The following is a 27167-nucleotide window of genomic DNA, read 5'->3' as shown; positions in this document are numbered from 1 at the left end:
GATCACACAAAGCCAGCTTTAAATGTGATATTTGTTATTCAGTCTGATGACAAAGTAAATAGAAAAAGCCAGACTGCCAGTGTCAGCTTATCCTGCTACATCTAAAACAAAGTAGTTCCATCAGGGCTGCATTAGAAAACAGACCAGAGCCACGTCTGTATCAGCACTGTGCTTTCTTAGATCTCAATGTGCCATTCAGCTATTGCTTGATTTATATGAAAAGGTTAGGTATATTGATAAGAATAAAATGATAAAATATAATTCTACCAATAAAACGTCTTTGTTTGAGCACTACTCAATTGTTATATTTCTTAATTGATTATTGCATGGGGTAAAGAAATAGTTTGCTACATTAACATTATCTAGCAGCATCATTTTATTTATTAAGAATAATATCATATTCAGTGAGAAAATAACTGGCAGAGTTAGCAAATGTGTGCACAAAAGTTTCCCTATTTCTGGTTACTGTAGTTCAGTTGAGCTAGCCCTAGCAGTTTTTTTTTCCTCGCAACTTCGCTAAATCCAGCAGGAATCCACAGAGTTACCGCTTGCGGAACCGTTTAGCTGCAAGAAGCAGGTGACTACAGTATAAGAAGGTGACAAGGGAGCTTTCTCTTTCAGCAGAACCTTGACTGGCTATAGCAGAGGGCGGGATAGCTTAGGGGCGGTACTGCAGATGTCATGATCGAGGGGGAGATATGGAGAGAGGAGCACAGTGATCTTTTCCGTGAGTCCTGTGTAGTATTTCTATGTCACGCTGCCAGCTGTCAGTAGTCCTGCAGTAAGCAGAGAGTAAGAAGGAGGAGGTGCTGCCGTGATCTCAGAGGAGGGTCCATGCAAGTGTAAGAGATGAACGAGGCAAGCACAAAGCGAGAAAGAGTTACATAGAAAAGGAGAGTTTCTTCCCAGACAGAGTTCTTATCATCAGAGATCCCTGCTCCCTCTGTCCTGTGCACTGTCGCCTGATTCAGCACCACAAGAGGACGGACAGCTCCTAGCTGTATTGTGCAGAGAGATCACATCTCTTCCTTCTACGTATCACCTGAATCATCTCCACTTGCAAAATATAGGCTTCATATAGTCAAACACTGATCATTCTCCAGGGAATCTTAAAGCACAATGTACCAGGGACATATACAGGTAAGAATTTCACTTTTATTTTCTGTCTTGTAATTGTTGCTAGGTAGTATACGCTAGGTAGTATAATTAATCAGGTAAAAAGCTATGTTATTAAGCCTTTTCTGGAGAAATTGTTTAACTTAAACTTCTGAAAAATAAAGTTATTGGAGTAGCTTTAACTGGGTCTTTATTTGCTGTTATGTGTTATTACAATTGGCTGTACAGTGTTACATTTTTAGCATTTTACATGTTTATTTTCTCTTGGATGCAAGTCATCTAAATTGAAAGCTATATATTGCACTGATAAACTTAGTGACTTATGCATGAGACTAGACATTGTATTCAGTCTGTGTGATGCTTGCTGTAACCACAATGACCTATAGCATTCCTCTATATTTTATTATTTTTCATTTGCAATTTAAACTGACCAAAACCAGCTGAAACTGTTAGTGCAGTATTGATCTTTGCTAGGTTGAAATGGCAAACTATAGTACATTGCCAGCTACTGTAACCTTGACTCATTTCATCCTTTCTACTGCCAAATAGCATCAACCCCACAAAATGCAGCGGAATGCCAGGGTCTGAAACAAGTGAGGGCACCCTGATTATTTATGGTTTTGTTTATAACAGCAAAGAGATTTATACGTTTTTTTTCTCAGGATTTTACAACAGGACAGCACAATGAGGTAACCATTAATTTGTCTCTGATAGTTGAAAATAGCAACACGATTTATCAAGCACAAGTAGAGCAGGCTGCAATAACCACATGAGCATGTGCTGTATTTTTGTATTTTCTACAATAGGAAAGTTTTAAGGTCTTATATGGTTTCTGGGATGTAACATTTTTGTACTTTCAGAGTAATTTTTAATCCTATTTGAGTTTCCATCTACAGAACTAAAAGCATGGCCTAAGTTATCTTAATGCAACTTGATTGCTGTCTGTTTGGAGCACATCAATACTTTAATCTAGAATTATATGAAATTAGCTCTGTTAATGTGTACTTTTCAGCTAAAGTGCTACTTATCCCATTATGACCTTTAAGAGGTTTACAGGATTATTTAATGAAAGTAATGGCAAAAATAAAGTGCAGTAGTCAGTACCAACCAATTAGAATCTACAATGTTTCAATCTGACTAAAGGGGCCCATACACCTAACGATTTTCCCGCCGATATACAGCAGATTTGATCACTGTGATTGAATCTGCTGTAAAATCGTTGCGCAAACGCAAACGATTGATTTCCGTCCGAAATCAATCATTCCCGTCGATCCCCGTTGAGCCATCTGTGCGGAAGATTTTTCTCCATCGCCGGCGGGTCGTGAGTACGTCGATAGCGGCATTCGAATGCCCGACGACTGACGCAATACAGCGGCAATACATTACCTGATCCAGCCGGCGCGTATCCTCACTGTCACCACTGCTCCGTCTCCGTGCTGGGCTCCGAGTCCAGCAGCCTTCACTTCTTCCTGTCCCAGCAGGAAATTTAAACAGTAGAGCGCCCTCTACTGTTTAAACTTCCCCGAACAGAAAGAAGTGAAGCCAGCCAGAACCCGGAGCCCAGCGGAGAAGAAGACAGCGGTGACAGCGGGGACATGCGCCGGCGGAGCAGGTAATGCATATGCAAGCGGGGGGGGGGGGGGGGGGGAATGGCAGCGGCAGCACCACCACAGATTGTGATCAGTTTCATGCTGAAATCGATTCACAATCTGTTTGCAGCAAAGGCAGCCATACGAACCCTCTCTGATCAGATTCGATCAGCGAGGGATCTATCTGTTAGTCAAATCTGATGGCAAATCGACCAGTGTAAGGCCACCTTAAGTAATTAGTTGCTGTAAGCTTCTATGCTTTACAGTTAGTATTTTTTTTAATAACCCTTCACAGTGCTGTAAAAAATTCCATCTAGCTATAGGTACATAGATTATGAAAAACATCTTCTTAACTTTTCTGTGGTTCATGCATACCAGTTTTATATTTTGCATTTCCTGCACAACATGGACCATCATGCGTCTCTAATTGATTTCAGGGACCAATAATTGCCACTTTCTGATGCTAGATTGTCACATTTTCATAATTAAAAAACACAACAGAAATCACAAAAAGTGTAAAAAGAGAGCAATAAGGAGATCCATAATTAAAGGAAGCTACAGCTGAGAAGGATATGTAAGGTAACATCTCTACTTTATTTAAAATTTCCAGTGGTCTAGCAGTCAGGCTGTAGTTTGGTTCATTAGTCTGTGATTCACATATAAGCTTACAACCACTGGCCGCAGAACACCTGATCTCCAAAGACATTCAAAGTCAATGATCAAGAAAGTTACAGATACTGTATCAGTACTATAGCCAGGTCAAGTGGAATGTTTCAAAAATAAGTTAGCAATGGCATCCTTCATATTCCTCTGACTTGAAGTTTCTTTTAATGGGAGTCTATAGCTCTAAAGCAGAAGTCCCCAAACTTTTTCGGTCAAGGGCCGGGTGAACATACTTCAGACTGCTGAAGTATGAAGTATGAAGATGTTGAAAAACATTACATTGAATCTAGGTATTGATTCCCCCAATCATGCCCGGAGGAGAACTCCCAGCAGTGACCATTCAGTCATGCGGCGCCCAAAGAACGTCTTTGTGCACCAGACAGTGAAGCATACCCAGGTGATAACCTGCCATCCAGTTGGACATCAGTGTCACCTGATGCAGAATTGGATTGGAAGCCAGAGAATGACTGCTCACTGGCTTCTACAGTATCTAAATGGGTGGTGCCAGCACTGCTATTTTATATGTAGGCCGCTGATATATAAAGGTGCAGTGGACCACATCTATAAGTTATACATTTTGTGTTTGGGGGCCAGTGAAAATGCCTCGGCGGGGGGGGCACATTTGGCCTGCGGGCCGTAGTTTGAGGACCATTGCTCTAAAGTCTTGATCCCAGACATTGAAATCATGTGGCCTACACATCCCCAGTCCTGCAAAAACATGAGTTGTTACTTCCCCAGTAAGGGCTCCAGCCATTCCCACCGATGCTCATTGCCATTCCTAGAGAAGATTGTTCAGTGACATGGAGAGAAGTTCTATCAGTGAACCTGAGAGACAAGCTTCTAATGGTGTTTTATTAAACACGGTTTTTATGACCTGAATGTACACATCTTGTTGGGATAAGGTGATTGCTCGGCCAGATTAGGCATTGGATTATACTTCATCACCACCTGCATCTGGAGTGCAGGCTTTTGTGTTCTGTTCATGTAAACATAGGAATGGTGCTGCAAAGGCCAGATATAGTCAAATCTGTGTTTACATACTAGCCCAGAACCTTGGAACAGCTCGGCATAGTTCAGACACTGCAGAAGCCCTGCTTTACACTTGCTGATAACTTGCAGATAATGGAGAATTACACAGGCTGTTCTTTGTAAACACACACAGGGTGAATGCCTCTGTGTTTTCCTTGTCTGCTGTACAAGAGTTTAGGTCCCCTTAAGGCGAACATCTCTAAACCCTTTTCTACACATACCATACCAGCATATCTGTAAACGTACAAAGTATTAACCCTACCAAGTAATTTCAGGAAGACACTGGCATCAGGAATCATACATTTCATATGCAATAATAATTTGAAACAATCTAATATACAGCAGCTTACACTGTTTTCAGAGTCACTGTATGTTTTGTTTTATTTTGACTCATCAGTAAATTCCACACTGCTTTACTGAGTGTATAGATCAGTCCTGACGCCAAAGGAGCTTATCTTATGCTAGGATCAATCTGGGCTGTCAGGAGTGTGCAAGGAAAACCATACAAATGTGGTAACAACGTAAAAGCAGCATGCTGATAGTGTCGCTGATAGGAACAGAGCACAGATCCCCTAGAAGTCTTTCTGCCCATACAGCAATTACATTCCTCTGTAAACTTAGTAAAAGTCAGGTGATGCTTAGTTCTGACTTATACAATACTTTTGAGAGCTGTCAGTGGTTTCCTCACAGTTTGAGGTGAAGGGGAGTGAAATGAAAAATCTTTGTACAGATTCTACAGTATGTGCAGAAGATGAAAATTATCTCCTAGGAGATAACTTAGGACAAGTGAATTGGATCAGGCCTGTGTGTGGTGTGAAAACATCCTGCTACATGTTCATTTGAAAGAACTGATTTCAAGATTTGAGAAACAATAGAAGGAGGACTCTGTCCATGTTAGCTAGCAATCTGGAATCTTACAGTATATTCATGAACGGATGTTTGATGTGAATGCAGGCATGTTCACTCCACTGGGTTTCAGACAAGTCTTTCAAAATTCCTTCCTAATGAGTATAGTATCCTTGCTTTAAAGGGGAACTGAAGTAAGAGGTATACGGAGGCTGCCATATTTATTTCCTTTTAATCAATACCAGTTGCCTGGCAGCCCTGCTGATGCTCTGCCTCTAATACTATTAGCCATAGCCCCTGAACAAGCATGCAGCAGATCAGGTGTTTCAGACTTTAAAGTCAGATCTGACAAGACTAGCTGCATGCTTTTTTCTGGTGTTATTCAGATACTACTGCAGAGAAATAAACCAGCTGGACTGCCAGGCAACTGGTATTGATTAAAAGGAAATAAATATGGCAGCCTCCGCATACCTCTTACTTCAGTTCCCCTTTAATCTAGCATCACCCAGACTGGTCGATTTAGTAAATGAGCAGCTCTTTTAAATAAGCTGCTATTCACTGTCTTTATCCAATAGGGTGGCTTTACTAAGGTTAGAGGACATTGGAAAGCACCAGTGATCCAGCAAACCTCGATTAGATTTTTTTTAAGCATTGTTTGCAATTAGGTGTCAAATGTTTGCAACCCCCTCCGGGTCATATCAGAACATAGTTAGGGCTGCAAATGCCTGGGAAAATAAGTGGAATATTTTTGGAATAAATGGTCACTATCCTGGTTTTGAGTAAGATAAGTTATTGGGATCGTCATCATACAATTTTTTGGGGCATTCTAAAGGTTGTATATTTTCACAACACTATCAAAAGTACATTTCAGAGTACAACAAGGATACAAGGGGGGGGGGGGAGGTATTCTTGGCATAGTAGCACAAGTAGACACCAAATATATGGCGAGTGTCAGTACAACAGCCCACTCTTATTCACAGAAAGAGATTTTTTTTTACCAACCTTGGTTTGCTGAAACTATGTTCCACACTGTTTTCTAATATTGTTATATAAACTCCAGCGAGCACCTCGGGGATCTTCAACAAGATAAACATATCCTGCACACAGTTGTATATTGTTAAAAGTAAAAAGGACTCCACAGGTGAATCGCCTTGACATTGTGCAAATATGTTCAAATCATCCCCACAGCCTCAATTCACTAAGCTTTATCAAACACTTTATCATACATTTGATAATTTACCTCATGGGTAAAATGTCATTTTGAATTCACTGAAGTGTTAAATACTTATTGAATGTTTTATCGATAAAACGTTCAAAAAACATATAACACCTTAGTGAATTCAAAATTAGATTTCAACCATGAGGTAAATTATCAAATGTTCGATAAAGTGTTTGATAAAGCTTAGTGAATTGAGGCCATTGTATGTGGTTACATCACTCATGCTTCCACCAATCAGCTCATCTCCCTGACACCCTGTGGGGGGTGGGGTGGGGTTATTACCTTAGTTATATGTTTTAGGGTGGGGAAAGAAACTGGAGACAAGGCAGAAACACATGTAGAGTACATAGAAACTCAAGCCCAGGACTCCAGTACAGCAAGGCAGACACATTTACATTGACAGAGGTTTTTTGTTCTTCTTTATTCAATAAGTTTTTATTGGGTTTTTTTTAGGACCAGTATAAGGGGCTCGGGGCCCTGGGGCAAACTTAAGCACGGGGCCCCCCAAAACCCCCTCCCCCCCGATCATTACTCCACTGCTGCCTGGGGCCTCCTCTCATGAAGAATATATGATAATCTCCGTAACACCCCCCCCCCCCCCCACGTGCGACAGTCTGCATATGTAAAGATTTTGGTTCCTCATAGTGACAGAAAAGGGAGAGACATATAAGGGGTTTACAAAACCTGACAGAGAGAGGAAAACAGGTGGAGAAGGAGAAAGTCATACAGAAACGACAGACAGCAACATAGAAGAGACATAGAAGAGGAGTGGGCGATATGAGGAATTAAAGATTGCCCAGCAAGCTCATAAAGTATAGCAGACAGTTGTCAGCTATGTAAAAAGGTTATGGGAAAACAAGAGCCAGAGCCAAGTTGTAGGAAGAAATCAATAGCACAATGGCACCGAGGGGTTAATGCTACTTTCAAAAAAGATGACCTTTCTTGCTGTTGGTGGGGAAGGAGAGAGAGCATCTCTCTGGCTGGACGTGCTGCCTGGCTGAGAAAGAGGTCCTGAAGCAGAGCACCAGGAGTGGATCCCAGTAAGAGAGGTCAGAGGTGAGGTGAGTGATAAGCGCTATTCGCTCATCACTGCACACAGCACTCACACTGCTGTCTCACGCCGCCACACTGCTTGGCGGGGTCTGGTGGCAGGGGGCCCCTGCAGAGGTCGGGGGCCCTGGGGCAATTGCCCCTTTGCCTCTATGGCAGCACCAGCCCTGAGTTTTTTACAATTGTTACAACTAGCCTAACGTTAGACCAAAAGCAATACGTAAGCAGAAAAACACAGTGTAACTATGGAACAGTATTACAATGCAGGTAGAGTTATTACACCAGGTAAAGGAGCAAAGTAGAAAGCTTTGTAACTCTTATAACTATAGGTGCGGAGATATATTGTGGCAGAGTGCACCCATGTGGATTAGAGGCCTGGAGGTGTTATCCTCGAACAGTGAGTTTTCTTTCCCTGCATAGAGTTCGAGGGTCGGTCTCGGGGTAGCGTAAGATGGAAAAAACACTCGAGGAAAACAAACGAGATCGAGAGAATGAGAGAATAAGTTTGAAGATCTTAGGTTTCTCCAGTCTCGGTCTCTGCTTATACATCATAAGCACCATAGGATGGTTGAGGAAACCTGCTGTAGTAGTTGCTGCTGATAAGAAATAAACCAGTGTATGAAGAGGGCAGGGGGGGGGGGGGGGGGGGTAAGGATGGCATGATCCCATGACATATCACACATTTTTTATTAATGCATCATGAGAAGTGTAATAAAAGATATACATACATTTGCATATATCAAAACGTCTCACAACTGAATCACAATAATTTCTTAATTTACTATAATGATTGTTTCCAAACCAAGCATCCTCTTCAAATTAGGTAAAACATAGTAACAACCAAGGGAATAGAAACAATACAGACAGAGAGTTTTTATCACTGTACATTTATTATTTGATAATGATTCAGCTGCCATAGAATGCAACTGGTTATGCTATTGGTTATACTGTAACCAATAGCAATGATCACAGCCCCAGATAAATGCAACACAGCTTGGTCTTGTTTTTATGAGTTAGCACATAAGGGACCTGATGCAATTCAAGGTGATAAGTAGCTTGCACATGCGATCTACTTATCACCTGGTCACCGCATTACCAACAAAGGATTACCAACAAATTTCCACTTGTGTGATGGCCGATCGTTAATAATACTGTTGTGCTGAATTTATTACACTGAGTGGCATAGTGGAGTGGTGGAAAGTACTTTTGCCTTGCAGCACTGTAGTCCCAGTTTCAAATCTCTGCCGGGACACTATCTGCATGGAGTTTGTCTGTTCTTCCTGTGTTCATATGATATTTCTATGGGCTCTCTGGGTTTTCCCCACAGCCTAAAAACAAACTAGTAATTTAATCGGCTCCCCTACAAAAATTGACCTTAGACTATGATAAGTATGGCTATGGCAGGGATTAGGTTGTGTGCTCCCCTGAAAGTGTACCTGTGTAAACAGCACTTGGAAATCATGGCGCATGGAAAAACTGAAATTTCATTTTGTTTGCTGGATGTAGTAGAATATCTTACCTTTTATTCTACTATTGCCTATCATAACCTAACTCTCACCTTAACCCTTCCCTACCTACAGCTAAAACTATTCCTCCCTACTAACGCATAACTCTACCCCCGGGTAGTGGGGTACCCCCCCCCCCCCCCACCCCACACACACACACAATAGCTGCTAACTGGAGGCTTTAATTCAATTTATTGATAAATCCCGCCACTACTGCCGCTAAGTACCGTGCGCCATAATTACACAGATGGCGCCGCCATGTAATTATTTTCTGTGGGAGGATAGCAGGAGCGAATGTGCACCATAATTACCAGTCTCACACTGAGGACAGTTAGTGACATTACTCTCAAAAGGTTATTTACAATTGAGCTGGCATGTGTTAGCCATATACAAAATCTAAGAAAGATTGGCCGTTGATAACAGAGAGAGATTTTACAGCGTGATACAAAAAATCTCCTTGAATGATGCCATCCAGCCACCAGATTATCTAATTTCCACACTTCTACAGAGCTTGATTGTTGCAAGTGATCTTGAAATCAGCTGTAAGGCCTCTTGCACACTGCAAGCGATTCCGATTCAGATTCCGCTTTTTAATCAGTTTTTACATTCGATTCAGATTCTGATTTGCAGTTTGCTCCCTGCACACTACAAATCGGAATCTGGATCGGATGTAAAAACTGATTAAAAAGCGGAATCTGAATCGGAATCGCATGCAGTGTGCAAGAGGCCTAAGTGTTGGTGACACAATGACAGCCACGTGATCTGCTGCGGGCTCTGGGTTACATGTGCTCTGTAGCAACACAGTGTTAGGTGACTTAGGTGTCTGTGTCTCTGATTTCTGGAAAGAGCACTGCTTCATTTTGTAATCAATAAAGCCTAATCTAATGAGCCAGCCTTGTAACACAAATTGCATAAATGACAAGCACACGAAAAACATGCCCCGCTAGCAGTATATAGGCCGCAGTGCAAAGTCTACAGGATCTTACAAGTCTAGCTTTACATCCTTGTAGGTTGAAAGAATAGGGAAGTATATATATGTCTGGAAATTAAAATTCCTCGACTGAGAATGAATAATGTGTCTTAGTCATGGCTGCTTGAGATGATGCATGCTATTTTGGTATTGTTGTTTTGTGATGCTGTAATGTAATACTCAGCCAGTCTTCGGGAACACTGCTTTGAGGGTGTGTGCATTTTCTTAATGTGCTTGTCTAGAATTGATCTGTCTTTGAAATGTTACAGTAAAGCTTCTCAATATTAACCCCTTCATTGCGCTATAAGATTCTTGTCTGTTTAGTCACAGAGGGTGACAGTAGCAGTTACTGTGTAGGTTTTTTTTTTCTTTTTTTAAGAATCCTGATTTTTTTTTTCAATTATTTATTTGGAATTGGGAGTAGTATTTATTATTAGTAGTTTATTATTATTATTATTATTATTATTTATTGTATTTATATAGCGCCAACATATTACGCAGTGCTGCACAATAGATAAATGGGTTAACATACAAGGTAGGACATACAGGAAACTCACAACAAAACAAGATCATGCAAATGATTTGATAACAATACAGTGTCATAGGTCAAAATAGAGACTGTTCTAGTCCACAACTGATTGACAGTAGATTGCACAATCAAGCTGGAAACACTAGGGAGGAGGGCCCTGCCAAAGGCTTACAATCTTTTATTATAGTTAGATATCCTTTAGAAAGGAGATAGATGGATAAAATCAATTCACTTTGCATGTTTTGCATAGAAGTGCAATGCGGTATGAAAGTACTGTTCTCATACGTATGCATATACTGTATTAGTGTTTGCACAAGTAAATGTTTAAAGAGACACTAAAGCGAAAACAAATATATGATATAATGAATTGGTTGTGTACTATGAATAATTACTAGAAGATTAGCAGCAAAGAAAATATTCTCATATTTTTATTTTCAGGTATATAGTGTGTTTTCTAACATTGCATCATTCTATAATATGTGCAGATTACACAACACTCAGCATTCAAAATGATTCTTTCAGAGCAGTCTGTGAACTAATGACCTCTCCTCTGGCAGATAAAAAGAAAACTGTTCACTTACAGTTGAGATAATAAAAGTCAGAAGACAGCCCTCTCTACGACTTTGAAAGTCGTAGAGATTAATGGCTTTTTTGCATAGAGATAACAACTGGAGTTTCTTAACTCTTGCTGTACTGGAAACAATTACACTGATGTATCTGATCTTAATGTTTTATTTCTTAGCTGTACTACACATACAAATCATAATATCATCATTTTTTTTCGCTTCAGTGTCTCTTTAATGGTTACATATCATCCAAGTTCCTGTTTTTTTTGCAGTTGTAAGAATAAGTTCCCATCAGAAAAATCTGTCTTTTTTTCTGAGTCTTTTTCACTCCTTTTGGTGCTGATTTCAAGAGAGGTGAAATGAGGAGCAATGATGTCACAGTTATGTCAAGATGTTTATAAAAAATTACTGTAAATTTACTTTACTGCTCTGTGCATGACTGGATGTTTGAAGTGAACACTCCTGTAGCAAACCACCCCACTTACTTATTCATTCACCTATTTATAAGTAAGTAAGTCCATTACAAAAATCAATATCATTCCATTAAATATGTTTAAATGATGATTTTGTATGAAATCTTTTTTCTAACTTAACATGTCAGCTTTTATTATTTTGTATGAAATATAATCAAATTGCTGTTTGGAATATAAAATATCCATATACCAAGTCTGATCTCCATTCTGCCCAAGGACAGAACAACAAAGTCATTTTCCAATCTGGCTACATCTGTAGCTGGCCAAACTGTAAAGGATCAGTGTGCAAATGTGTGGGGTTGAGATGAGCCTCTGGACCACATATTGGCATATTTGGAGGAATTCCATTAGAAAATAGTTGCAGGGTGTGCTGTTTAAATATGCATGCTGTTTTATTGTCATGTAAGCTAGCAGGCTAATAGACTGATACTGCAGTATGTGTGACCTGCTTTCATCTAAACCTATATATATATACATATATATACACATGTTATCCCTGAGAAACTACCCCACTACCTACCCTCCTTTCCAGTAAGCTGAACAGTTTGTCGGATACTACACAGGTTTGAATTGGTTTTAAGTGCATTAGTCATACTTTTTTTTGAGAATTTAATACAGCTTGCCTTTTATTACTTTTCTAAACCTACTGAGTTCTGGCACTTCCCTTTGTTGTTACAGTATACTTTCACTTGTGACGTGACTCCTGCAGCAGTGCAGTTAGTAGGGTGTTTATGTGTGGTTGAGGTTGTGCAGGATTTTTGGTGAGTTGATATTTGACATCATTGGCTAAGTATTCATGTTTTCCTATAGCACAGCCAGCCTCCCCTCTGATCATCATATTTTCTGTAAGAACATATTAAAAGAATTGACCCAACTGATTTTATTAGAGATCTTTTTGTTTCACCCGATATATAAATTATTTATAAATGGGACTACTGCAACATGTTAAATAGATCTCACTGCAAAAGACCATTATTCCATCTCAAACGTATTCATTCACGGACAAAACTAAAAAGGGCAAAACTGTTTCAATAAAAATATGTTGCTATATCTTATTTACCCTGTATAGAAAATGTGCCACATTTGTGTCAGATTTTTTATTAGTGTGCTGTTTTAATGCTGTTGCTGTACCAATATGAATATAGAAATGCGTGCAATGGTGGAAATACCGTAATGGCACTGCTATGGGGCAATGGGTGTACTTTCCAATCACAGAGTGCATGCTTTGCAAAAAGCTGGCAAAATGAAACTGAGTGGGAATGAGCTCTAAAACATGTTGGAACAAGCTCGCATAAGTTACTCCCGTTTATATCCTGAGGAAGCGGGTGAAATACTGGTGAAATGCGTTGCATTGTTTTTGGAGTATACAATTAAGTTATTGCGTGATGCAAGACAATTTCCACCACTACCTCCCATTTTTCAACTATTTTCAACTGTTTTTAGTATATTTTTAAACAGTTTTTAGTACTTTTTCCCCTTTTTATTACTCTTACCCCTTTCTTCCCAGCTTTTACTGCTTTATGGAGAAGATTAATTTAGACCAGTGCAAATAAAGTTGGGGCAAATATGAAACAAGCAATTGAAACCTGATTACCTGCTTTGGGCAATGGCTACACTTTTATTTTTTTTTACACCTGCCTTGATAATTTCCCCCATGTATGCCCTTCAGTAAGGAAATTTCCTTTCACAAGTCATTGTGGCTTTGATATTAGTAACTGTTGTTACTGGGAAAGATGGGAAAAGGCAATATTTCTGGACTAGGCTCACACTAGCATTAACAACGGGCATGTCCCCAGAGTTTCTATGCCAGGAAAATGCCTGTGTAACACCAATAAAATCATACAGTTGTTTTTTACTGTGGTGTTCAGACTGATGTAAAGCAGATTTGTTTGATCAGATTATACATCTGCTGAGTGTTTCCTGTAATATCTAATAGCCACATGCTTTGCTTAAATGTTGCAGATTGTCATAAAATATTTGTATTTGAGCAGTAGGTAAAAATGAATGTAGTGTGCAGGACAAGAGCCAGCACTTGCTAAGAGAGTTCTCGATTCCCCAAAGCCGGAACAGTTGTAGCAGGTGGCCCCAGTGCCTGCTATGTTATTGAGCACCCGGTGGATGCCGGTGAATAAGGTAAGACATGAAAGGGGGGTTATCTTTCGTGTTGGCACCGGCAAGCGGGTCTTTAGAGTTAGGCATTGGTGTGGGGGGTCCTTAGTGTTAGGCATTGGGGGATTAAGGTTAGGCACCACCGGGGGGAGGGGAGTCATAGGTTTAGGCATTGGTAGAGGAAGGGCTCTGTGTGAGAGTAAGGTTAGGTGAGTCATAGTAAAATATCGGCAAATATTACCAATATTTTACTATATGAATTAAGTAGAAGAATATCGGTAGTTTTACCAATATTTTAATATCAGCTATTTCTTGCGCCCCCCCCCCCCCCCCCCCAGGGCTGGCATTTGTGGAATGGTTGACAAATACCTGCTTGGACAGTGTGGAGTAATTAAACTGCAGTGGTTGATAAATGCTTTCTGCAACCATCAGTGTGATTCTAGCCTTAAAGCTATTTTAAAGCAAACCTGAAATCAATTTAGAATAAAAAAAAAAACAGATACTTACCTATGGAGAGGGAAGAATCTGGGTCCTATAGAGCCTTCCCATTCCTCTCACAGTCCCCTCATTCCAGCGCTGTCTCCCCTGTTCAATTCTCTGCAGGAGGCTTCAGAAGTCTTCTGGACCCTGAGTGCTCCTGAAGATGGACCGTACTGCTGCGCATGCGCACTACAAAGTCGCCCGTCTTTGGGAGCACTTAGGGTCCCGAAGACTTCCATAGCCTCCCAAGGTGAATGAGAGCCGTCTCCGACTCATGCTAACGGATAAGACAGTGTTGGAGCGAGAGGATGAGGAGAGGAACGAGGAGGCTCTATAGGACCCAGAGCCTTCCTTCTCCTTAGTTATGTATCTGTTTTTTTGTTTCAAATTGGCTAAGGGTTCACTTTAAACAAAAGAAGATGAAAAATGATCTCCTAGGCAAAAAAACTTAGGAGACAAAGTGATTTGAATGAGGGTCTAAATCTTGTATTTAAGCATTAAGATATCACATTCTATTTATACTCAGTGCCACAGAATATGTTGGCACTTAATACATCATTAATAATAATAATAATAATTATTATTATAATACCAGACCTTTTTAAAAAGAAACATTAGAAGCTGAGGCTTCATTCACACTTGCAGGTGCAGAAACTTGCATGTGTGGTTATATGCAAAAATACATTTGTGTTTTGCCATAGCAGCACAATGTAAGAAATAGAAAGTACATGTACACAGCGTCTGAAGAAAAGCTGCAGGCTCCTTTCTCCCGAATGCAAAAATTCATGTTAGATGTGAGTGAACAAGCCAATTGATTTACATAGGCTGTTCATTCTAATTTGATATTGTATTGTGGGAAATTGTATGCAAAACAGTCATTTGTATACCCTGACGCAAACCTTTTTACATTATCTACATACAAGTTTTTAACCCCTAAAGCTAAAAAAATACTAAAACAAGAGCAAAAAAGCAATACTAAAGTTAGATTAGTTAGGAAAATATTTTCTATTTATTTATTTTTTTTACTTGGAAAGGGCTGAAAGGGTATTTTAAAGATGAGGTAAAATACTGTAGATAAGGAGATATTTTTATTGTGAGAAAATGTAACATTTGCAAACAGAGACATCCGAAATAGCATAAATAAATGTTTACTTCTGTTGCTCTATCTGGTAGTGTTTTGTGAATGGAGGAGAGAATCTTTCTACTGTACCAGTAAACAAATCTGTAACATAATAAGGAGAAAGTATCCAGACTTTTTGGCTGATAATTTGTCCCCTGTTGTTCTCTGCAGTCAAACCTGTTCTGTCTTGTATTTAGAAAAGCTGCCAATTGTGGCAGCAGGTTGGCGGCTAAACAAATAGTACCTTTTATTTGGGATATTTAATATTTTCCCGACTAGCAAAACATGTTTAAAATGTGATGTTAATGTTATACCTCACACAATTAATAATATAAAATTAAAAAAAAAAGTCAGTGTACATTCAATTTAGTATCTCTTCTCTAGTAAATATCAACCTTGTTTTAAATCAGTCGATTGGCAATTGGCCCTTATTCAATTAACTTTTTCTCATAAGTTTACTCCTAGGTGATATTTTTGCATGTTAACAATAAAATACCTTGTAAGCAAGCAACCAACAAGCAAGACAATACTTTGAATAATTTTGACAGTACTTTTTCACCTACTTTTTGGTACTTTTTAATTGTTGGGTGCTGAATAGTTAAACACAAAATGGAAAAATATTTTATAGGAGAAAGCTTAGAAGAAAAAGTGAATTACCGGTAAATAAGGAAATGATTAAAGAGACTCTGTAACAAAATTTTCTGTCTTATTTCTTTTATCCTGTAAGTTCCTATACCTGTTCTAATGTGGTCTGTCTTACTGCAGCCTTTCCTAGTTGCACAGTGGCTGTATTATCTCTGTTATATAATCTAATCTTCTTTCCTTTGTCAGCTTTGTCGGCTCAGGCAGCAATGTGCTGCTCTGCTGTGATAGGTAGAAGTTATACACACTCTGTCCACACCCCCTCCAGGCTCTGTATGAGTCACAGACTGAGCTTCTCTCAGCCTATCACATGCTGGTTAGCAGCCATGTTTTTTGTTTGTAAACACTGCCTAAAACTGGCAATTACAAGCCAGGATTGCAGCAGGGAGTGGCAGAAACAGCAAAGAGGGGCCCAGGAGAACATAATGAATAGAATGGTATGCTTTTTATTGTAAGAATTTTAGAGTACAGATTCTCTTTAAGAAATCACCCTCAATGATCTGTCAATTGCTTGTGACAGATGTCTCTTGGTTGGAAGAATTGAAACATAAATGGGAGTCTTATTTCAAATGCAACTTTTCTGAGGAAAGATAGCATAAGTGCTTCATTTTGAATCACAAAGACTCTGTGTCTTCAAAAATTAAACAATCGACTGTAAGATTCTGACCAAGAAGTAAATTACCCCAAGCAGACTTACCATTAGTTCTATATGCTGGAGATGTGGAGTGGATCAAGGTACTTCTGGACCAGAGTGCAAAGGTTTATTAAAATACTTACTGATGGAGAGCCAGTGAATGATGCGGCAGGGACTAAATATGCTCACAAACATGGATTCATTGGCATATCTTTTTAGATGAGTGTAAATAAAACTGTGGCTAGCTAGTGTGTAAGGTGCTGGCAGGATATCTACTCACATGCTATTACAATGTCTTGTTATGAAAGCAGAGGATGTGTTATTCAGATATACACATGGCAGTTGTATTAGACTAGATGGAGTCCACTTGTCCTTGCTTGTACCATCACTCTAAACATTCTGGAGTATTATTAGTCCCACCAGTTCTTCCTTATAGTTCCTTCATGTAACCAAATAAAAAACTTGCCAGTTAAACAGGACTGAATTCTCTGACATCAGTTCAGTGGGCTGAAGGTTCAGACAGAAATGTTAGTGAAATGCTCATCATGCGGTGGAAGGGGAGGTGTTCATAGAGCCATTTACCTTCATGTGTGTGAGTTGTGTTTTCAGCTCTGACTACTGGTATGAGGCCATTTATACAATACTCAGGAGAGGAGGGGTCACACTGACCTAATAAGCAACTGAATAAAGAACTGTGATATATATATGTATATATATATATATATAGATACTGTAGATAGATAGATAGATAGATAGATAGATAGATAGATAGATAGATAGATAGATAGATAGATAGATAGATAGATATGTCATGGCTTATTGATTTACTGTCACTAGCAAAAATGAGAAACTGCAACCAAAGTAACCATCCCACCATTTCAGGTTATCATTCTACAGTGAAAGGAAACACCCAGCCACACCCTAATTAGGGCTCTTTAACACTACAAGAGCTTTTCTGAGTGATTGGTAATTTTAAATGCTCCTGCTAATGTTATCCTATGTGAGTGTTCACAGTTGAGCAATGTGATTTTGTAAAACAAAAACAAAAAAAACATACAGTTGCATTAGCAAGAGCTTTTAAAATCTCTAGCATTTAAAAGGCTCTTGTAGTATGAATCAGCCCTAATACTGCTTACTGGACTGTGCTCTAGAGATAATCAACAAGATGCTAATTTTTGGATTTGGGTACATTTTGCTAAAAGTTGCTTGGAATCAGACCAGTCAAGTGCAATTGCTGCCTTGCTGAACTAGCCTGATTTAGAGATGCACGCAAGTCTCCACAACATTTCTGTAAACTCAAAAAAATCAGCATTTCATTGATCAATTCTACTGCACACCATAGCTTTGAAATTAGGATGTGGTGTCCGTGGAACCTGAGGCCTGAGGAAAGCTTTCACTTATCAACCTGATAAACTCTTTTCACTTACTTTAAACTTGCAGTATTATGCAAAGTTTTTTCATATTGGCTGATATTTTTTCTAAAATGTGATTTGTTCAGATTTAGAGGGCTAATTAAATCTTCAAAAGAAAATGTCTCAGTACATTTAGTCTAGATGTGTGCATATTTCTGGATTGCACATGATACGTGTCAGACAAGTCTTAAATATCATTATCACAGTATACAGAACAATGTAGTTCATTCTGTGTTGAGTTGTTAATAATCCTACAGTGCTAATAATCACTCACTCTGCTGTTAGCATTACTGAAGTATTCCAACACTGAAATATTGCAAAGTTTTACGCAGTAAAAAAGAAAGTGTCACTTACCACTGGGTAAATTGTTGCAAATGGGAATTTTTTTTTTTATTATTATTTAGTATTTATATAGCGCCGACATATTACGCAGCACTGTACAATGTATATATATCTTGTCACTAACTGTCCCTCAAAGGAGCTCACAATCTAATCCCTACCATTGCCATATGTATACATATATATATATTTTTTTCTTATTTTCTTCACATAATGTATTGATGGATATTTGCCGTGTGCGCCTGTGGTGTCCGCCCTGCCCCCTGCCCGGCCTGCTCGTCCTCCCCATTGGATGGTGTCCTGGTGTGTCATTTGTTGGGCGCCGGTTGGCGCCCGCCTGTGACGCATTGTTGGAGCGCATCCGCGCTCCACATGGGGGCCGCCTATACGCCGGCCGGATGGTGGGCGTGTGGCGGAAACGCGCACGGCTTTGGGCGGGCGGTGGGGCGGGCCGCGCAGGCGCATTCGGCATTTATGGACGCCGTTTTGGCGTCCATACTATTACCACGCTGTTTGCCTTTGATAAGGCCGCAAGATGCGGCGAAACATGTCAGGCTTTTCCTGACAGCGCGGATGTTCTCCTCCATCCCTTCTCCATTTGACAATTGCTGGTTCTTCTGGTCCCACGGATATCCAGTTTTTTGGCTTCGGGGCAGCTGCATGGCCACATAAAGAAACTTTGCCGGCACGCACACTGGCTCCGGATTTCATCATTCCAGTGTGGTAACTATATGAGAACAGCTTTTCATGCTTACAGGTGGCTGGATGATTTCATGTGCCCTGCGAGTGGGTGATTTTGTGTTTCTGTCACCCCCTGAGTCTACTTTGGGAAAAGACTTTCGTCTTGTGTCCCATCGTCACATGCCCTGCGATTGGGGGACTGTTTTGCTTGCATGTGCTCATCGCTTGCCATCTAACCACACTGCATGCCACCAATTTGCTTGATGCCATTTTCACTTCCAGCTTACAAGCTTGCTTGTGCCTTTGCTGTGGATGCTGCCTTTAAATCCGCTTACCTGTGCGTGTTACCAGCCTCAGGAATACTAATCAGAAGCTTTGCCTATATCAACTGCCCTGTATTGCCTTTTACCTGCTGGACTTTCACCTTGGCGGCCCTTTCAGTTGCTTATTACAGTGGGACCACTACCAAGCCTTTGCTGAGTGTATTTCAACATGGGGGACTGCAGCCCCTAACTCATTTTTGAAGGGTTTGCGAGGAGAATTTTATGGGGTTTCCTTCGGGTATTTGTGGGGTTTTTGTACTTTTGTTATTTGTATATTTGTAATGTGTTTGCTCATTTTTGCTATATGTTATTAAAAGGTTTTTTCATCCTTTTCATGCACCCAAGAGCCAATTCTCTTTTCTTTTGATATTTTACCATTGCCATATGTCTATATTATGTAGTGTAAGTATTGAGGTCTAGGGCCAATTTTTAGGGGGAGCCAATTAACTTATCTGTATGTTTTTGGAATGTGGGAGGAAACCGGAGTGCCCGGAGGAAACCCACGCAGACACGGAGAGAACATACAAACTCTTTGCAGATAGTGCCCTGGCTGGGATTCGAACCAGGGACCCAGCGCTGCAAGGCGAGAGAGCTAACCACTACGCCACCGTGCTGCCCCTAATGTCACTAATAGTACACGCATTACTTAGTGTGCTCATTGTTGCTTGTGACTCGTGTGTAAGTCGACCCCTATACTTTTATGAAGGGAATCACAGCTAAATTTCGAGACTTATACTCAAGTATATAAAGAAGTTCATAGATTTTAGCTCTGGCATACCTCAAAGTCTGTAAGACTGTGTAATTGAGCATAGACTATGAAACATGAAAAACTTACAAAGTAGATTTAAACATAAAATAAGATTGTGGGATATCTCAAAAGCATTTTTTAGGAGTAGGAGGATAGTTACAATAGTTTATTTCATCAGTTTATTTTCACTTTGGCATTCATTTAATGATTCAGCCAAAAGCAAAAGACAACACTGCAGTTGTTTTTATTGCTAATTTACGTTGCAGTTCAAATGGTAAAGCCTTAAATCAGCAAAAGCTGTTTCTAGAGGTCTGGCAGAGCTAGGACCTCATCTTCTATGATTTGCCTGTAGAGAAGGGTAATTTCCCCAGATGACGCAGTTATGCAGTAACTCATAACTTTTCACAAGTCAAAATTCTCCTCACTTTAAGTAGCAAACTAGGGATTTGCTTGAGGGATTATCTCTTCTATTCATTCCCATGTTCTGTATCTTGGTTACAACATCTGCAGGTGCATCTCATTATGTGCAAAAAATTAGAAAAAAAATAATGTTACATACCAACATAAATAACCAATCTACATTATATGGCAACCAATTATCTTCCATTCATTGTTAGAAGGTATGAGTAATCTCCTGTTTCCAGTTTAAAACTGTCTTGATGTGTAAATTAATTTGCATACTAATAAGAAGAGACACAGGATGATCAAGCTTGCGAGCTTTAGCATAAAAATGACAGGATAAATAAGCATCCAGTTTGACCACACACAGAGGAAATCAAAGTGGACATCTTATAATTAGTAAGGGCAAAAAGGTTATTTTCACACAGGTAAGTGAAGATCGTTTATACTATTCTTATAATTTTATTGACTGAAAGGTCTGCGGTCATACAAATATTATTTCAGCTTGAATGCTAAAAACAACTATCAGTTTGGGAGGGAAAAAAACCCTTCTCAACCTGGTTCGTCTTCATGGTGCAGGGGTGTCTTGTGGAGCTTCGTCCCCCAAGCTGTCTACCCCTCTTAGGCTAAATTTGCTCCCCCGAGGTCCCAGCAGAGTAGTGGCAGCTGGCACTATGTCTCCCCCCACGATGTCCATCCCCCACTCTCCAAGTTAACAGTTCTCCCGCAGGGCCCTACAGAGGAGTGACAGCCAGTGCCAGGTCTCCCTCCTACACTGTCTATCCCCCATGGCCTGAGCTAACAGTCTCCCCCAGGGCCCTACAGAGCAGCGGCAGCCAGCACCAGGTCTCCCTCCTGCGCTGTGTATCCCCCATTGCCGAGGCTACCAGTCCTCCCGCAGGGCCCTACAGTGCAGCAGCCAGCACCAGTCATTGTTTCTCCCCCCCTCCCCCTCACCCACAGTGCCCCTTTCCTCTCCAAGAATACATTATTAGTATGGGCAATTTAGGGTTTATAAACCATATGTATGATTCTTCTACTTGTAACTGCGGGTCACGTGTTTCAACTAAATCTCTGTGAGTGCAAGCCTTTGTCATGGTTGCCCCTCTTTCTGCATTATGTATTCCTATGCCCTTTTCCTGTAAGAGGTGTGTGTGTGTGTGTGTGTGTGTGAGTGTGTGTGTGTGTGAGTGTGTGTGTGTGTGTGTGTGTGTGTATGTGTGTGTGTGTGTGTGTGTGTGTGTGTGTGTGTGTGTGTGTGTGTGTGTGTGCGCGTGTGTGTGTGTGTGTGTGTATGTGTGTGTGAGTGTCTGTGTGTGTGTATGTGAGTGTGTGTATATATGTGTGTGTGTGTGTGTATGTGTGTGTGTGTGTGTGTGTGTGTGTGTATATGTGTGTGTGTGTGTGTGTGTGTGTTTGTGTGTGTGTGTGTGTTTGTGTGTGTGTGTGTGTGTATGTGTGTGTGTGTGTGTGTGTGTGTATGTGTGTATATGTGTGTGTGTGTGTGTGTGTGTGTGTGTGTGTGTGTGTGTGTGTGTATATGTGTGTGTGTATATGTGTGTGTGTGTATATGTGTGTGTGTGTGTGTGTGTGTGTGTGTGTGTGTGTATGTGTGTGTGTATATGTGTGTGTGTGTACTTACTGCATATAAAGGTTATGTGTAAATATTAAGTATCAGTCTTGAATGAAAACTTTGATTTAATATGGGATTTAGGCATTATTTGCACTAGACACAAAATTAATCATTTGGAGGTTAATATACCCTTTCGAATCCTCATAACTATGTGATGCTAATTTCCATACATCCATCAGGAAAATCGTAGCTAAATGACAATATTTTTTTTTAAATTCAATTGTAAGGATGTTTTCATAAAGTGTTGCCTTTTTCTAGGCAAGGTAATTATTTCTTGATCTGCATCCTCTCATCAGGACAATGACCTATGTTTTACTCTTAAAAGGTCGTAATACAAGTTTGCATCTCTGTGGCTAAGCCTGTTTTTTGCAGTACGGACTGAAAATTCATAAAAAAGTAGCTCAAACTACATGTATATTAAATGCTACAAATAGCACATGTTTTTTGCAGTACTTTATAGATAGAAGGCACGTTAGTCATTGCCACATATTGTATGTGCTAGCGCTGTCAAAGATGTCCTATTTCTTTCCCACATAGGGTCCAAATTGAAAGATGTTTGAATACATTTGGGCTTTTGTAGTATAGAAGATCCTGGGTTAAAAACAATGCAATTTAGAATTAGGCTTAAACTTAATTTGACAAATTGAACAAAGGATTCCATAGAACCCTTAAAGGGACCCTGCACAGTGGATTACAATGAAATTGGTACTTACCTGGGGATTCCTCCAGCCCACCATAGGCATCCTCCTGGCTTCTCTCCGGGTCCCGCTGGCGGCTCCTTTACCAGCAACATTCAGGCCAGCCCAACACTTCCTGGACTGGGACGCATCATCACGGTGACCAGTGTGACAGTCCTGCGCATGCGCGTTTTTCTAACTCTGAACTGTGCATGCGCAGAACTGTCATGCCGGCCGCTGTGATGATGCGTAGTAGCTGGCGTGATGACGCAGAGCATCCCTGTCCAGGAAGTGTTGGGCCGACACTCTGGCCGAAAGTCGCTGGTAAAGGAGCCGCCAGCGGAACCCGGAGAGGAGCCAGGAGGGCGCCGGGGGACCTCACGGCCTACGGTGGGCAGGAGGAAGCACCAGGTAAGTACCAATTTCATTTTAATCCACTGCTCAGGGTCCCTTTAAGGAGATATCTAACAAGTGCAATAGATCTCATAATTTATTATAAATCTGGATCTGGCTGTTTATAGTGGTCAGATCTTTCGGGACTTAAGGACATACCGTATTTTGTGGAATATACAATGCTCCAGACTGTAAAATGCACTTAGGTTTAGAAGGCAAAAACCAGAGAAAAAAAATACTAAACCTGGTGCATCCATGGTCCATGAGCGTCTTGTAGATGTTCTCCCCAATTATCATGTTCGCCTTGCACCTCATGTGTCCTCCTGTGTCCATATGTGTCCTCTTGTGCCCCCCATTTGTCCTCCAGTTTCCCATGTGTCCTATTGTGTCCCCATGTGGCCCCCATCTGTCTCCCATGTGTCTCATTCTGTCCCCCATGTGTCCCCTTCTGACCCTCATGTATCCCCTTCTGTTTTCTTCATGTCTCCTCCACTTTCCCTGTGTCCTCCTCCACTCCCCATGTCCTCCTCTGCTCTCTCTCAATAAATGAAAGCAGAGGCAGCTTGTCTCACCTAATCCATTGGAGCTCGCAGCAATCAGAGACCTCTCTTATCTCTCACTGTTGTGCTAGTGCCGAGTGTGCCGACTTCTACTTATCATGTCATAAGAAGAAGCCGGCACTAGGGGAACAGTGAGACATAGCAGAGGTGTCTCATGGATTAGGTGAGATGTGCTGCCACTGCTTTCATTTCTTTGAAGGGAGTAGAGGAGGACACGGGGGTGGGGGGGGGGGGGGACGGAGGAGGACACAGAAACAATGTAGGGAGTCTCCGGTCTTGCGGCTGGTCAGTGGTTTGTATCGGCGGGCGTTTGTGAGTCAGGGACTCCCTGTATTTGGAATATAAGGCACAGTTACTTTTTCTCCCCATTCCCCAGATAAAGTGTCTTATAATCTGAAAAATACAGTACTTTTCTGTAACTAATCTGAAAATACTAAAATCTGCCATAGTAATGCCTCTGCATTTGAGTATATACTATCTGGATGGATGCTGTGTCATTCTAGATCAACACTTAGTCAGTAATATCAAAATCCACTTTTTTTCCACTGATAAGATAATAAAAATAATAACGTATATGGACAGATTCCAGCTGCAGCAGTTATTTTAATCTATTATGTTTAAATTGTAATGAGTTGAACCTAGAGTGGTTTATAATATAATATCAATATAGATTTTGAAAACTACCTAAAGCACTGACAGGCGGATAGCATTTACTGTTCCATAATTGCTGCATGGCTTATAGCAAAATCCTAGTTCTGCCTCTTGTGCGAGAACTAATTACAGGGCATTCTACATTACCGTTCTCTAATATTAAATTAAATGGGAATGGAAAGGGCCTCATGCATCATTGGTTCATCTTAATTTTTAGAGAGAGCCATGTCAGACCCTGTCAGTCCCAGCAAAATTATGCTGTCATCCAATAGGCCGTAGCCTGCAGGATTGTGATAAATAACATTTGAAACAATGTTGAAGAGTAAAAGAGGTGAATTTGATGACGTGTTCATAATATAATATTTGCACACAAGCTTGAATAGGCAGCGCATTTTATGTTTGCAGGTTTTCTTACGGCTGTGCAGCCTCCTCAGTGAACCATTGCTGAGAGGAAATAACACTGTATAGGGCAATGGTCTCTGATGGAGCAGAGAAATCACAAAGCTATGCCGGTGAAAGTTCTTGGAGCAAATTAGAGCAATGGGCCATGATATTAAAAAGCCAGAAGAATTAGAAAACTTTGAAAAAATTGTAAACATAGAAAAAAAGGCAACATGTGTTGGAGGATGGGGGAGGGGATATATATATATATATATATATATATAGAGAGAGAGAGAGAGAGAGAGAGAGAGAGAGAGAGAGAGAGAGAGAGAGAGAGAGAGAGAGAGAGAGAGAGAGAGAGAGAGAGAGAGAGAGAGAACAACTTTACTGAAAGGAAGTAGTAAGGGATACAATCAAGACATAGCAAAGTGCAAAGTAAAAAAAAACAGAAGATAGATCAATGAACTATTGCTACTTGCTGTGTAATTTGTTCATGTTGATTGATCCACTGTGAGCCTGTAGGTCAGCATCTTTACTTCTGGCAGGCATAGAAAAAACATGGATAGCACCAATTGCCCTTATCTATAAACTCACACTAACAATGTGATAGGCTAAAAGGTTGTTTATGTATTAATAAGGGAGTCTCAGCAAGTGATTGAGATAAAGTTTCAATGTAAGTTCCCCTTTAACCATGAAAATGGTAACAATAAAAAAATTAGCGAAGGACAAACAGCTAAACAGAAAATGGGATCTTTACTGATCTCACATATAAACCACCAGACAAATAAACCTTTTATTTCTTGGGTCTCTAATCATAGCCAGTAATAAATTGCGTTCTCTGCTTTTGGTTGCTGTGAATGAAGATCCTGTTTGGTAAGCTGTAGATTCTGTGTTTTTGGTTAAATCTTTTTATTAACCAATATAAGTAGAGATGAGCGTAATGGAGTAATTACGATTTCGCGAAATTTCGCGTAATTAGTGTAATTACGTTTATGGCCGTAAGTACATAATCGTAATGAAGAAGGATTTCGCGAAATTTTGCGTAAGCGTAATTTTCGCATTGCAACGGCTATTACGAAATTAATGCGTATGGTCATGCTCCCGAAGCGGAAAAGTTGACGCATGTATCAATGTTAGGTAGCCGCCGACTTTAAGGGTTAATAGCAAAGCCCCCTTAAATGCTAAGAGCCTCAAATTTGGAGAATATATTAAGGAGATCAGGAGGAATAAGAGGAAATTTTTTTTTTCAAAAAGACCGTATAGCTTTTGAGAAAATCGATGTTAAAGTTTCAAAGGAAAAATGTAAACATTTAAAAACCCGCCGACTTTAACGGTTAATAGCAAAGCCTGCTTAAAGTTTAGGAACACCAAATTCCCATGGTATATTAAGGGGATCAGTGGGAATAAGAGGAAAATTTTTTTTTTCAAAAAGACCTTATAGTTTTTGAGAAAATCGATTTTTAAGTTTCAAGGGCGAAAATGTCTTTTAAATGCAGAAAATGTCAGGTTTTTTTGCACAGGTAACAATAGTGTATTATTTTCATAGATTCCCCCAAGTGGGAAGAGTTTTACTTACTTCGTTCTGAGTGTGGGAAATATAAAAAAAAAACGACGTGGGGTCCCCCCTCCCAGACCTCTTTAACCCCTTGTCCCCCATGCAGGCTGGGATAGCCAGAATGCGGAGCTCCGGCCGCGTGGGGCTCCGCACCCTGACTATACCAGCCCGCATGGTCCATGGATTGGGGGGTCTCGGAAGGAGAGGGGCAGCCAAGCTTTCCCCTCCCCCTCCGAGCCCTTGTCCAATCCAAGGACAAGGGGCTCTTCTCCACCTCCGATGGGCGGTGGAGGTGGAGGCCGCGATTTCCTGGGGGGGAGGTTTATGGTGGAATCTGGGAGTCCCCTTTAAAAAGGGGTCCCCCAGATGCCCACCCCCCCCCTCCCAGGAGAAATGAGTATAGAGGTAGTTGTACCCCTTACCCATTTCCTTTAAGAGTTAAAAGTAAATAAACACACAAACACTTAGAAAAAGTATTTTAATTGAACAAAAAACATAACCACGAAAAAAGTCCTTTAATATTCTTAATTAACCATTAATACTTACCTGTCCCTTTAACCTCCTGAGCGGTCTGGACGAGCTCAGCTCGTCCATCACCGCCGGAGGCTGCCGCTCAGGCCCTGCTGGGCCGATTTTTATCAAATAAAGTGCAGCACACGCAGCCGGCACTTTGCCAGCCGCGTGTGCTGCCTGATCGCCGCCGCTCTGCGGCGATTCGCTGCGAGCAGCGGCGAAAGAGGGCCCCCCTAGCCGCCTGAGCCCTGCGCAGCCGGAACAAAAAGTTCCGGCCAGCGCTAAGGGCTGGATCGGAGGCGGCTGACGTCAGGACGTCGGCTGACGTCGATGACGTCACTCCGCTCGTCGCTATGGCGACG

General features: G+C 40.7%; 1 protein-coding gene across 4 annotated transcripts in view; it reads left to right on the top strand.

Moving 5' to 3' along the window:
* Positions 1 to 684: 684 nt before the first annotated feature.
* Positions 685 to 27167, top strand: part of PEX5L (peroxisomal biogenesis factor 5 like) — a 281043-nt gene continuing 254560 nt past the window's right edge. For all 4 annotated transcript variants that reach the window (XM_068281072.1, XM_068281070.1, XM_068281071.1 and 1 more), the window contains exon 1: positions 685 to 1140. In XM_068281072.1, coding sequence (XP_068137173.1) covers positions 1120 to 1140 — 21 coding nt within the window. In that variant the 5' untranslated portion in view covers positions 685 to 1119. The remainder of the gene's footprint in view (positions 1141 to 27167) is intronic.

This window comes from Hyperolius riggenbachi, chromosome 4, assembly GCF_040937935.1.
Source record: "Hyperolius riggenbachi isolate aHypRig1 chromosome 4, aHypRig1.pri, whole genome shotgun sequence".
NCBI lineage: Eukaryota > Metazoa > Chordata > Amphibia > Anura > Hyperoliidae > Hyperolius > Hyperolius riggenbachi.
The sequence above is the reverse complement of the archived record's forward strand: the minus strand, read 5'-3'. Positions and strand labels throughout refer to the sequence as shown.